Source organism: Lycium ferocissimum, chromosome 5, assembly GCF_029784015.1.
Source record: "Lycium ferocissimum isolate CSIRO_LF1 chromosome 5, AGI_CSIRO_Lferr_CH_V1, whole genome shotgun sequence".
NCBI classification, from domain to species: domain Eukaryota; kingdom Viridiplantae; phylum Streptophyta; class Magnoliopsida; order Solanales; family Solanaceae; genus Lycium; species Lycium ferocissimum.
Window position 1 is genome coordinate 6379666 of NC_081346.1, and position 12690 is coordinate 6392355.

General features: G+C 36.2%; 1 protein-coding gene across 1 annotated transcript; it reads left to right on the plus strand.

Annotated features, from left to right (window-relative positions):
• Positions 1-3412: 3412 nt before the first annotated feature.
• Positions 3413-4766, plus strand: LOC132055216 (uncharacterized mitochondrial protein AtMg00810-like). The gene is made up of 3 exons (XM_059446919.1): positions 3413-3545; positions 3709-4420; positions 4577-4766. Exons 1-3 carry the CDS (start codon positions 3413-3415, stop codon positions 4764-4766), a joined length of 1035 nt encoding a protein of 344 aa, XP_059302902.1.
• The last annotated feature ends 7924 nt before the right edge of the window (positions 4767-12690 follow it).

The following is a 12690-nucleotide window of genomic DNA, read 5'->3' on the forward strand; positions in this document are numbered from 1 at the left end:
AATCAATTGTATATATAGCACACGATCATGTACATTTGAAAGTAATGAAAATATATCGTAAATTTCAACCTTTCTTCTTCTTCAAGTTCATTCATATTATCTTCAATCGATCGATTCTCAAGAATTTACACGGTATCGTAGCTTTGCAATTTACAGATCGAGAGGATTACTTCAACAATGAAGTGAAGAATTCGAGGGATCTGCAGTTGCAATCAAATTTTTTTTCATTTTTTACAAAGTTTTTTTTGGCGCGAAAATGACAAGTGCAAATTCGAGTAGTACAGTTGCAGGATCGATGATCACAACCATTGATCATTATCATCCATTGTATTTGTATCCATCTGATGCACTAGGACCGTTATCTGTAGAAATCACATTAACAGGAATGGACAATTATACACTATGGAGTAGAGCAATGAAACTAGCTTTGCTTGGGAAGAACAAATTAGGATTCATTGATGGCTCTGTGAAGAGAACAAATTATCAAGGAGATCTCGAGATATTGTGGATCGATGCAATGCAATTGTGGTTTCGTGGTTAATGGGCAATGTGAGTAAAAATCTGCTCAGTGGAGTATTGTTCAACATAGATGCACACTACATATGGAAGGGCCTTAAGGAGAGATTTGACAAACTGAATAGTACAAGGGCATTCCACTTGCATAAAGGTATCTTCACTCTCACTCAAGGAGTTTTACCTGTTTCCATGTATTATTCAAGGCTAAAGGATTTGTGGGATGAATATGACTCAATTGTCCCACCACCCTTTGTGATTGTCCTAAGTCAAAGAATGTGTGGATTATCTACAATACCAGCATATGTTACAATTTTTAATGGGGCTTAGTGATAGCTATAACCAAGCTAGGAGCCAGATTCTTATAATACAAAAGACTCCAAATGTAAATCAAGTATATGCAATGATTAATCAGGATGAGAGCCAAAGAATTGTTACAGGATCAAGCCAATTAATGCAGGATGTGATGGAGCCATCTGCTATGTTTACAGCCAGGAATGGAAATGGTAATTCAAGGCCAAAGAGACTTTATAATCCAAATTCCTTCTGTGACTTTTGTCACATAAAAGGACATGTGAGGGCTGACTGTGTCAAATTGATGAAATGCACTTTCTGTCATAGAACTGGGCACTTACAAGAGAAATGTTACAAACTTATTGGCTATCCTGAAGACTTTAAAGGAAAGAAGAAGGCAAATGCAGTAACAGAAGGTGACTTTCAGTTGAATGAGCATGTTGCAGTACAGCAGGAGTTGCATTATCAACCACCACACAACTTGCAGCAGATACAGCAAATGCAACAGTATAGTCAGTATTCCCCTTATCAACCACCTCAGTTTATGCACAACCAGGATCAGTTCCATATGCACCTAGTCAAATGGCTCAGTTCACTCCAAATCGAAATCGAAACATTGCTGGGATGCTCAATAGTAACAACCACAAATCAGACAAATCTGAGACTAGTGCCAATGCCAACATGGCAGGTAACTATGTTCCTGATACTGAAAGTGACTTTATTTTGAAATGGATTGTGGATACAGGTGCTACTAATCACATGATTAGTCATTAGAAATTCTTACTAAGTCAAGGTTTAATAGAAAATGCAGGTAAGGTGCAATTACCTACTGGTGACTCAAAGACAGGTGTCACATATTGGAAATTACCAACTAGGAGGAAGTGATGTCCTTAGAAATGTTCTTTGTGTCCCAGATTTCAAGTTTAACCTCATGTCAGTCTCAAAGATGATAAAGGAACTGAACTGTTCTGTTTCTTTCTTTCCTAAATGCTACATATTTGAGGATCTCTTGTCTTGGAGGGTGAGAGCGATTGGTAAAGAGAATGAAGGACTCTATATACTAAATCTGAGCACACATGTTCAAGGAAGAAGAGTAAATAAGTGCACGACTGTCACACAAGAAGTTGATGCAGCAGTGTGGCATCAAAGATTGTGTCATGTGTCCATGAGTGTCTTGAGGAAATTGTCTCTTTTCAGGAGTGATACGCAATTTACTTTGAATAATTGTGAAGCTTGTCCCTTAGACAAACTAGACTCCTTCCCACATAGTCATAAGAGAGAACTACTGATATTTTTCACTTACTGCATATGGATGTGTGGGGGCCATATAAGGTTGAAACATATAATGGCATGAGATACTTTTTGACCATAGTTGATGATCATTCTAGATGGACTTGGATTTTTTTGATGAGACTCAAATCTGATGTGATTATGCTATTAAAACATTTCTATATTGAAGTAGAAACACAGTTTGGTAAGAAAATCAAAAGAGTTAGATCAGACAATGGCACTGAATTCTTCAGCCAACACTGTAAAGAACTATTTTTCAGTAAAAGTGTCATACATGAGAGCTCCTGTCCATACACCACTCAATGTAATGGTGTAGTGAGAGAGACACAGATATATCATTGAGATCGCTGCAGCAATTAAGTTTCAAGGCAGCTTTACCTGATAGATTGGGGATTGTGTATAGAAGCTGCAGTATATGTGATAAATAGGATTCCTTCTACTGTATTAGGTGACAAATCACCCTATGAGGTCATGTATAAGAAGTCTCCTACCTTGACACACCTGAGGATTATTGGTTGTTTATGTTATGTCATTAATCTCACCAAGCGGGATAAGTTCAGTCCTAGAGCTGTCAAGGCAATACTTGTAGGATATGGGACTTCTCAGAAAGGATATAAACTCTTTAATATGGATAATTTCATGAGTAGGGATGTAGTGTTCATGGAAACCATTTTTCCTTTTAAAGGTTGTGCTCTTGATCAAAGACAGTCAAGCCACACCTCATAAACAGTTTTCCTTTGATGACTTAGTTACTAGCCCTACTCCAACTCATACTGTTCCACCTGTTCCAACTATAACTACTGTTCCAACTATAGCTGATCCCCCTATTTCGCATACCTCAGATATTGATCCTGTCGCATCACCTATTCTACCACCTACTACTCATGATGTGAGACAGCCTACAAAACCCTCTAAACCACCCATATGGCATAAAGACCATGTCACTAAGTCTGGTTCTATAAGTTGTAATTACTCAATTGGTTCAGTCATAGATTATATAGACTTGTCTCAGAAGTATCAGAGTTTTGTTTTCCAGTTTTCTTTGGAAGTTGAACCTACTAACTATGTAGAGGCTGCTAAACATCTCAAATGGATAGAGGCAATGCACGATCGAACTTCAAGCCCCGAGGATAACAAAACTTGGGAGTTAGTGTCACTTCCTCTTGGCAAGAAGCCAATTGGCTGCAGATGGGTTTATAAAGTGAAATACAAAGCCAATGGAGAAGTTGAAAGACTGAAAGCTAGACTTGTTGCTGAGGGTTACAACCAGAAGGAGGGACTGGATTACCAGGAGACATTCTCTCCAGTAGTTAAAATGGCTACAGTAAGATTAGTTATTGCAGTTGTTGCTGCTAAGCACTGGAACATTCAGCAAATGGACGTCTACAATGCCTTCTTGCAAGGTGACTTGTATGAGGAGGTGTACATGACCATTCCTGAAGGATTCTGTGGAAAGAAGGACAAGAATTAAGTCTGCAGACTCTTGAAATCACTCTATGGCTCGAAGCGAGCTTCAGGTGCGATGGAACATTAAACTCACCACTGCTTGGACCTCATCTGGTTTCCATCAGAGTACTAGAGACTATTCTTTGTTCATAAATTGCCATAAAGACAAAATTGTGATTGTCTTTAGCTATGTTGATGACTTGTTGATCGCTGGTAATGATGATCATCTGATACATGAGACAAAGGGAGCCTTGCAAGCAACTTTCAGAATCAAAGACCTTGGTAAACTTAGATACTTTCTTGCCATTGAGTTTGCTAGAAGCAAAGATGGCATTTTGATGCACCAAAGAAAGTATGCATTGGAGCTTATTTCAGATATGGGACTTGTAGGGTCCAAACCTGCATCTACCCCCATGGAAGTGAACCAAAAGTTGACTACAGCAGAGTTTGACCATCACATACCTTCAGAAAATTCAGATCCACTTTTGTCCAATCCTACAGCTTATCAAAGAATTGTTGGGAGGCTTCTTTACCTCACAACCACTAGGCCTGATATAGCATTTGTTGTGCAATGCTTGAGCGAATTTATGCACTCTCCAAAAGAGTCTCATATGGAGGCAGCAATCAGGCTTGTCAAGTACATCAAACAAGCACCTGGATTGGGGATTTTGATGAACTCACATAGCCTCAATCACTTGAGCGTGCACTGTGATGCAGATTGGGGTTCCTGTGTGAACAGCAGAAGGTCTACCACTGGATATTTGGTCAAGTATGGCTTATCTCCCATTTGTTGGAGGTCTAAGAAACAAGCTACTATTTTTAAGAGTTCAGCTGAAGCTGAGTACAGGGCAATGGCATCCTCAGTTGCTGAAGTTGTGTGGTTAACAGGCATGTTTCATGAATTAGGATCGGAGATTATGCTTCCTATTCCTCTGTCAAGTGATACCAAATCTGCACTACAAATTACAACCAACCCAGTATTCCACGAGAGGACTAAGCATGTTGATATCGACTGTCACTTCATTAGGGAAAGGATCCAATCTGGATTAGTTTCACCACATTTTCTTCCTTCAGCTCAACAACCTACTAATCTGTTTACCAAAGCACTTGGGAGAGGGCCTCACAATCATCTTATGTCTAAGCTCGGTATAAAGAACATCTTTATTGCACCTAGCTTGAGGGGAGGTGTGAAGGAACTCAGCAAGTGTGTTGATGTGCCTTGATATGCCGTGGTATACACAGTCGATATACCAACGGCGCCGGCATTAGTCATTAGGCTCGATTAGTTAGTTGAGTAGGAAGTTAGTTAGTAGTTGAGTAGGAAGTTAGTTAGTCTTCTAATTGTAATTATGATGAGGCAGTTAGTTACTTAGTTTGTTAGTCTTAGCTGTGTCTTAGCTGTCATTACTTTACGAAGCTAGATCAATTGTATATATAGCACACGATCATGTACATTTGAAAGTAATGAAAATATATCAGAAATTTCCCAACTGCTTTCTTCTTCTTCAAGTTCATTCATATTAACTTCAATCGCCATTCGATTCTCAGGTAACTTCACACTCATGCAGTAAAATGAGACATTTAAAATTGTATAAAATGGTAATATTTTTTTGGGAATGATACAAATCTCCTCTCATTGTTTGTCAAAGAAGGTTATATATAAAGCAAAATCGGGTAAAAACTTACCCACATTGTGTTTAATTGCATCAAATTATATTAATTTACATAGGTAACGTAATAAACTAAATAGAGTTTAATGATAAAAGTGTATGTGAAGATTGTTGACACCCAATTTTGTCCTTCCTTTATTCCAATTTTATTTCCTTGGGCTTTTAAATTAATTAAATCTAAATATTTTGTTTTCACTATTATTTCTACTACTATTAATATCATTGCTTTCATTTTCACTATGCTACTATCAGCATTACTTTCGTTACTTTATCACAAATCTTTTAATAGCTCATCATCGTTTCATTTTCGGATTTTGCACTCGTTACAATTAATCTTACTTTATTAAATCCTTTAATTTCTACTAATTACTATTTACCTTCACATAATATACATTGTACTAGATATTAAATTGAAAGCCCAAGAAAGAATTAAAATTGAAAAGAAAGGCCAACAATTTTCAGCCAACTAATATGCCCAAAACATAAGCCCAAACGGATCCTTAATGGACCAGCCCACACCACGTTACCCGACCCGACCCGGTCCAGCCCATTTCCTTTAACAAAAAAAAAAACCTAATCCCTCTTTCATTCTTCAGCCGCAGCCTTCTCTACTCTTTCTCCTTCTCGTCTCTTTCTTCCTCTCTCTGTCATCTACTCTTTCTCCCTCTCCATTTTTGGCAAAAACTCAGACCTCCTTTAGCAATGGCAGATCTGTGCCACCCCCGTTCGTGCAATAATCTTTTTCCCTCTCATCTTCAACGTTCGGTCAACATAAAGGGCCAAAACAACCCCTGAAATTTCTGAGAAAAGCAGCTTTAAGGATTCGATTTGTTGATTTTGAAACAAATTTGACTTTAAAAATCCCGCCCAAACGAAACCCTAGTTTTGGGGGGGACACCTATAAATGGGTCTGAGAGTGCTCAGCCGAAGGGGAGACGAGTATTTTTTTTTCTATCAAAGTCTTGAGTTTCCTTTTAATCTGGTCCGAATCCTGACTAGCATTGGAAATTCCGGAGACAAACGAAATTTCCCTTTTTCAAGCTTTAGTATACTGTTCTGTTTTATATTGAATTTCGATTCGAAAGACTTCGTCGAGTTCGAGTTCGTCGGGTTCGGGCCTAGATTCGAGACTCCCGCACCCATTTCACTGTACCCGCAGAAGGTAAATAACCCTTCTTTGGTTAACTTAATTTTAGTTTTAGTGGTTTAATAGCATTTGTGTGTGTTCATGCTGTTTTGCTGATTTAGTTGATTGATTTCAGTTTAGTGGCTCAACAGCATCTGTGTGGATTTATGTTTTAGTTAAGCTTCAGTTATGGTGTTTATGTGTTCGTGCTTAAGTTAGTTTGTTCCCTGCTCATCCTACGAATGATGTTCAAAAGGTTATCGATAGTTTCCCGATATCATGTTTTCCTTCAACCTTGGCGATACTAGTCGGGATTGTTCCCCCTGATGTCCAAATGGTAGCATAGTTCAGCCCAGATCTGTTAACCCCTCGTTTCATGTCAAGTGCATAAATTGTTTGCTCACTCTTTAGACAATATGCTGACAGTCTTCATTTTACATGAATATGAACTTGGTTCAGTAGGTGTCTCTGTTGAAAGGGCTATGTTTAAATTAAAAATCTTCTCTGCTCTGTTAGATATGCAAACAGCTGAATATTGATTCGATTAACCATGTTTGAATTCAAGATGATTCTGAAGTTTTGCTTCGCTCTCCAATTGACTTGTTTGAATGGTTAAGTTGTTTTTTTTTAAAAAAAAAAAAAAAGAATAGGTTGTGGTAGAATTTATTATGCCCCTGTAGTTTAATATCTGTTTTCTTAAAATGCTGGTTCGAATTTTCAGTTTTCGTTGTCTAAGTGTCCCTTATATGATGTATTTGCTACTAGTTTAATTTGTAACGGTCATTCGCAAATATTTTCAGAACCAAAATCTGTGCCCATTTGTGTTTTATTTGAGGTTCAATCTGCCGTAGAGCCATCACGCACCATGGGTTGTTCTTCCTTCGTGTTGCCTTAAGGCTTACTACGCATTATCATTCATTTACCCGATTAGATAGCAATAGCCCATTTTGCTATTCTGCTGAGCTTTAGCTGAATCATTTGCATCTATACTTTTCCTGTTCTGCTATTGTATCTAATTACTTCCCCTACATCTTGTTTTGAATACTATTTTCACTTAGCGTGCCTCTGTACCTTGTATGATTAACTGGTCCGGTGTCCTGATTCTTGGGTTAATTGTCTTGGAACTTTGGGACCCTATACTCATGCTGTCAAGGCCATGCACCCTGTGTTTCAAACTGCTTGGCCTGTTTTCTCTGTTTGCTCGCTCTTCTTGTGCACATATGAATCCCTTCCCCATTTCCCCTTTTTTGCAAATTAACCCTGTGTGTGAGTATGCCTAGTGACCTTAGGCACACATTAATGATATCAGAATTGACTCACCTTGTGACTTATGTGCCTTGGATGGCTGATATGGTTTGCTCTTTTCAAATCCTGCCTGCTGCCTGCTACCTGCACCTGACCATGTATCCTATGAGTGCATTTAGGAGATATACATTAAATATACACAGTATATACATAGTCTACTGATTTATTTTGAGTTTACATTTTTTATATATTTCACATTATTATATACTAATCCTTTTCTTTTCATTTTCTATGCATGAACATCGCGTATGAGTCCGGGGACTCGTCTTCCGCATTCGGTGTTGGGCCAAGGCCCAACGAAAACATTGCTCCTCCTTCGTCCGGTTCGCCCGCCGCGAAAAAAATAGAAAAAACAAATGGCGGGCTGCGAAGCCCCAACAGCACCGTCCGCAAGAAATTTCAAAATGGCCGAGCCCATTCGTTTATAATTTTTGTGCCCCGTTTTACTTTATTGCATTTAATTTGTGTTGTTTTGGACTAACACTTTGTTTCATTTTGTACTCCTAGCATTAGGTGAATCATAAGAGATTTAGTGGGATATAGTTTTAATAATGGGTAGTTAATTTAAAGAAAATTAATAATTAATCCCATAAGAGTCATTTTCTTCTTTTAGTTATTTATAGTATCCATAATATTCACTCCTAGAGTACTTGATAGTATAAATTCATATTTTCGAATAAAGGAGTTATATTCTTATTATCTTGATTTCGAAACATCACTAATACGCAAGTACAAACTCAAGTATGCTTTATAAATAATTCTTCAAGTTTGAATCAATTGCGTAGACTTTTAGCTAAACATAGTTAATAAAAAATAATAATAAAAAGGGAGAAAGAAAACTCACTTCTTTTTGAATCCTATTTATACACCTAAATTTTTTCTACATTGCTATATTCATATAATATAGTTTATCCAAAATTCAAAACTACTAAAATCTCATCTCAAAAACTATTACTTATATGTAAATCATCATATTTTCTGCAAGTTTTATTTCAAATAACATTATCATATTTTATTTATAACTTTAGCAATGCTTATAAAGCTATTTTCTTTTCTATAACACTATATGTACGCTTAGCCTAATTAAATTTAAGTCCGGTCGGATTAACCATTTTTATGGAATTTAGAGGATGCCTAACACCTTCCCTCTAGATTAGGTGAACCCTTACTCAGAATTTTGGTTTCGCAGACTTTAAAAACAAATTAATTTTAGATAATTACTTTAATGAACTTTAGGTGCCCTAATTCACCGTAATAATTAGGTGGCGACTCTTAACTTTAAATTAACCCCGGAATTACCTGGATGTTGTAAACTATTTTGGCTTAGGTTAAAATAGGGTATGACAAAGATATGTATTATGTATTTATTGGATTGGTGAAAACACCGAATGCGGATTTTCTTTCCGGTTATAATCATTTTTCAGTCTTTATATCTGGAGTCAAAACTTTGACTTTATGCCTGTGCTAGATGCACACTTTTTTCAATTGAACCTTATCCTTGCCGGCCGAGGTTGATAGAAAATTAAAGGATTGTATTTTTTTGACCTAATTCGTAGTAACAATTGAAACAATGACCTATGAACGTTGGTGGATTGGACGATGAGGATTCAACAGGAAAATAAAATGAGGTACCTAAACAACACATCTTCATTGACCAACACTTCGGTCAATCTTGTAAATCTTTCTCTGGTTTCCATGATTCAGACAAATAGTAATGTGAAACTTGACGATAGTAGTCAACACTTATGTCATTCTCAAAAAGAATGTTGAGGGTTAAAGAGGTTTGCACTCTTCAATTTTTAGCTGTTGTTTGCAACTCGTTTTAACTTTTCAATCTATAAAAAAATTCATAAATATTCATGTTTCATCCCCTATAATTAATGAATAGCCACTATCTTGAAATTTCAAATTTTACAAGCTAAGTTTCAGGACAATGAGCCAAAGAGTGCACTGCCAATGAGTGGTATTTCTACAGAAAAACCGAATAGAAATAACGGGCCTGTCAAAACTAATAGTGACATAAATGGGCCTGCAATGTTTAGGCCTGAAATTCAATGGGCTAGAGTTTGGGCTACAAACCAGTTTTGCAACGTTGTCCTATATCTGGCTGAATGAAGCCCGGTTGATGACTTTCGCATGTAACTAACCATCTTAGCGTAAGATTCTTAGTCATTCTTTCTTTGGACAGTGAATACTATATTGAGTGGTGGAACTATAATTTTTAGCAAGGGGATTCAATATATATATATATATATATATATATATATATATATATATATATATACACACATACATATTGAGTGGTGGAATCATAATTTTTACCAAGGGGATTCAATATATATATATATATATACATATACATACATGCATACATATTGAGTGGTGGAACCATAATTTTTACCAAGGGGATTCAATATATATATATATATATATATATATAATTGTACCAGTCTCGTTCATCCAGTAAAATGGTGGAGGTGGACCTGGACTTTTCTCCGCCCTCTTGGGCTGTTGATGTTGATCAACTCGAAATCTGTCCATAAAAAGGTTGAACGATATTGGCCCAACATTTTATTACGTCTTGCTTCTTAGTTCATTTTTTTAGGGAAAACATCACTAATTGCCCGTCCAATTTAAACTAATTACGCGCCCATGCCCCCTTCCAAATTATTTTCGCTTTTTCCCAGCCCAGCCCAAACTAATTACCCGACGTGCCCCCTCGTTCAAACCCCTTCCTCCATGATGTCATCGCACTATATTTATATATCATGATGGTATCATGGAGGACTATGAGAAGGACTGAAGCAGTCCTCCATGATACTATCTCAGTATATTTATATATCACGATGGTACCATGATCCTGAGGAGTGTTTCATTGAAGGAATGAAGCAGTCCTTCATGATACCATCACAATATATGTGTATAAGATGATGGTATCACAGTTGTTCTTTTCGAGAAAAGTGTGTCTTTTTGAATGATTGAACATGATCATCCATAATACTATCTTAATATATTTTTATATCATGATAGTATCATGAAGGACTAAGAGAAGGATTGAAGCAGTCTTCGATGATACCAACTCAGTATGTTTATATAGCATGTTGGTATCATAATTTGGGGGCATCTGGGGTAAATAATTTTAATTTTTTCTGAGGGTACGAAAGTAATTATTTTGGTTTGAGGGGGTCACACGCGTTCTTTCCCCAGGGTCCCTTAGGAGCTCCCCTTTTTGCTCCTTGGTGACTTAAACCCACAACTTTCTTGACCTGGAGTTTTTGTTTATTAGTGTTTACCTGGAGTATTAGTTTGCATATATTGTTTTGGATAATAAAAGAATGAAAAATGCTTTTGCCTTAAATAAAAACTAGATGATGAAAGCCTGTGCTAGCACGGGCCCAACACAAAAATAGTACCACACTTTTCTTTTTAGTCTGTCTAAAAAAGAATGATATATTTTTATGTTTAGAAATCATTTAACTTGAAACTTCCCTTTCTACCTTTAATAAAATGATTTAAATCCACACAAATATCTATAACTTGTTTTAGACCACAAGTTTCAAAGATCTTTCCTTTCTTTTTTAAACTTCGTGCCTAGTCAAACTATGTCACATAAATTAGGATAAAGAGAGTACCTTTTAGTAATATAATTATGAAATTTTTATTATAAAAAGTATTATAATTCAATTAATTGAAAATATCAATAAATTATTTTACTTAGTCCGATTCTCCCATATATGACTTTCCTAGTTTGGTTCTCCAATTGAAAGATTTGAAATACACTTTCTCCTACCAAGTTTCATGTCATCATCTCTTTCTACTCAACAACACTGAAAAGTGTCATGCCCTATTTTAACGGGTTAAAACTAGTTCACAACTTATGACTATGTTTCCTCTGATTTTTGTAAATTTTTAGAGTCGCCACCTAATTTTAGGAAAATATTAGGAAACCATTCGTAAAAATGTAAACTCCTTTTTTAGTCTTTGAAACCTGTGAGATTCTAGGTAAGGGTTTTATTTACCCCGAGGGGAAGGTGTTAAGCATCCCTCAGAGCCTATCCGAGGACAGTCTTTAAACTTAGTTTAATTAACACTAGAGGGGGATTATTATTTTTTATTTATTATCGCCTATTTAAGAATTGCGGGAAAGAAACTACTCTCTCGAAATTATTTGTATATATATATAAGAAAGGGGGATTTAAAGTAATTATAACTATGCGAGCGAATGTGTATTTGTAAAGGAAGTAGTGAATGCTGATGTGTGCGTGAGAAAAATATGTATGATAATTATTTTTTATAAGAATAGTATGTATAATATAGAATAAAGAGGGGTATATATATATATATATTTTATTTTTTTATTTTTTATGTAAGAATAATAGTGTATATATATACACATATATATATATATTATAAGAAGGCCAAACCCATCGACAAACACCTGTGGTTATCCACTTCTTTCACTTGAGCACCTAAAGTGACTCTTGTTCCATTTAAACACTTCAGGTGGGTCATTCCTATTCCACTTAGACACTTTTTGCACCGTTATCGGAGCAAAACCAACACCAAAGGGGGCGCCACCTCATTGCACATCCAACCACCAAAAACCCCAATTTTTAATGGTCAAAACTCTACGAATTTACAAATTAGTGAATTTACAATTAAAATGAGTTAAGACAATTTAATTGAGTTGGCACAATTTAAATGAGCCGACACAATTTAATTGGCCACTTAATCCACGTAGAGACGATCGGTGTTGGTTTTACTCCGATAATTCGACAAAAGTGTCTAAGTGGAATAGGAACGACCCACCTAAAGCTTAATAAATGGAACAAGCCCACTTTAAGTGCTCAAGTGAAAGAAGTGGACGACCACAGGTGTTTGTCGATGGGTTTGGCCTTATAAGAAAATGACGTATGTAGGCATGCTCATTGTAAAGGAGAATAATTAATACGAGTTGTAAAATTATATGTGCTAGGCATGTATATTAAAAAAAAATACATGTGTAATTTTAAAGATTAGGTATAAATATGGTAGTTGTATATAAAG

What these genes read in the sequence shown, in the direction of transcription:
- LOC132055216 (XM_059446919.1), top strand. Translation starts at nt 3,413, where the DNA reads ATGGCTACAGTAAGATTAGTTATTGCAGTTGTTGCTGCTAAGCACTGG. An exon ending in GACCATTCCTGAAGGATTCT is followed by an intron (nt 3,546 to 3,708) that starts GTGGAAAGAAGG and finishes ATTGCCATAAAG; the next exon opens with ACAAAATTGTGATTGTCTTT. An exon ending in TCCTCAGTTGCTGAAGTTGT is followed by an intron (nt 4,421 to 4,576) that starts GTGGTTAACAGG and finishes CATTAGGGAAAG; the next exon opens with GATCCAATCTGGATTAGTTT.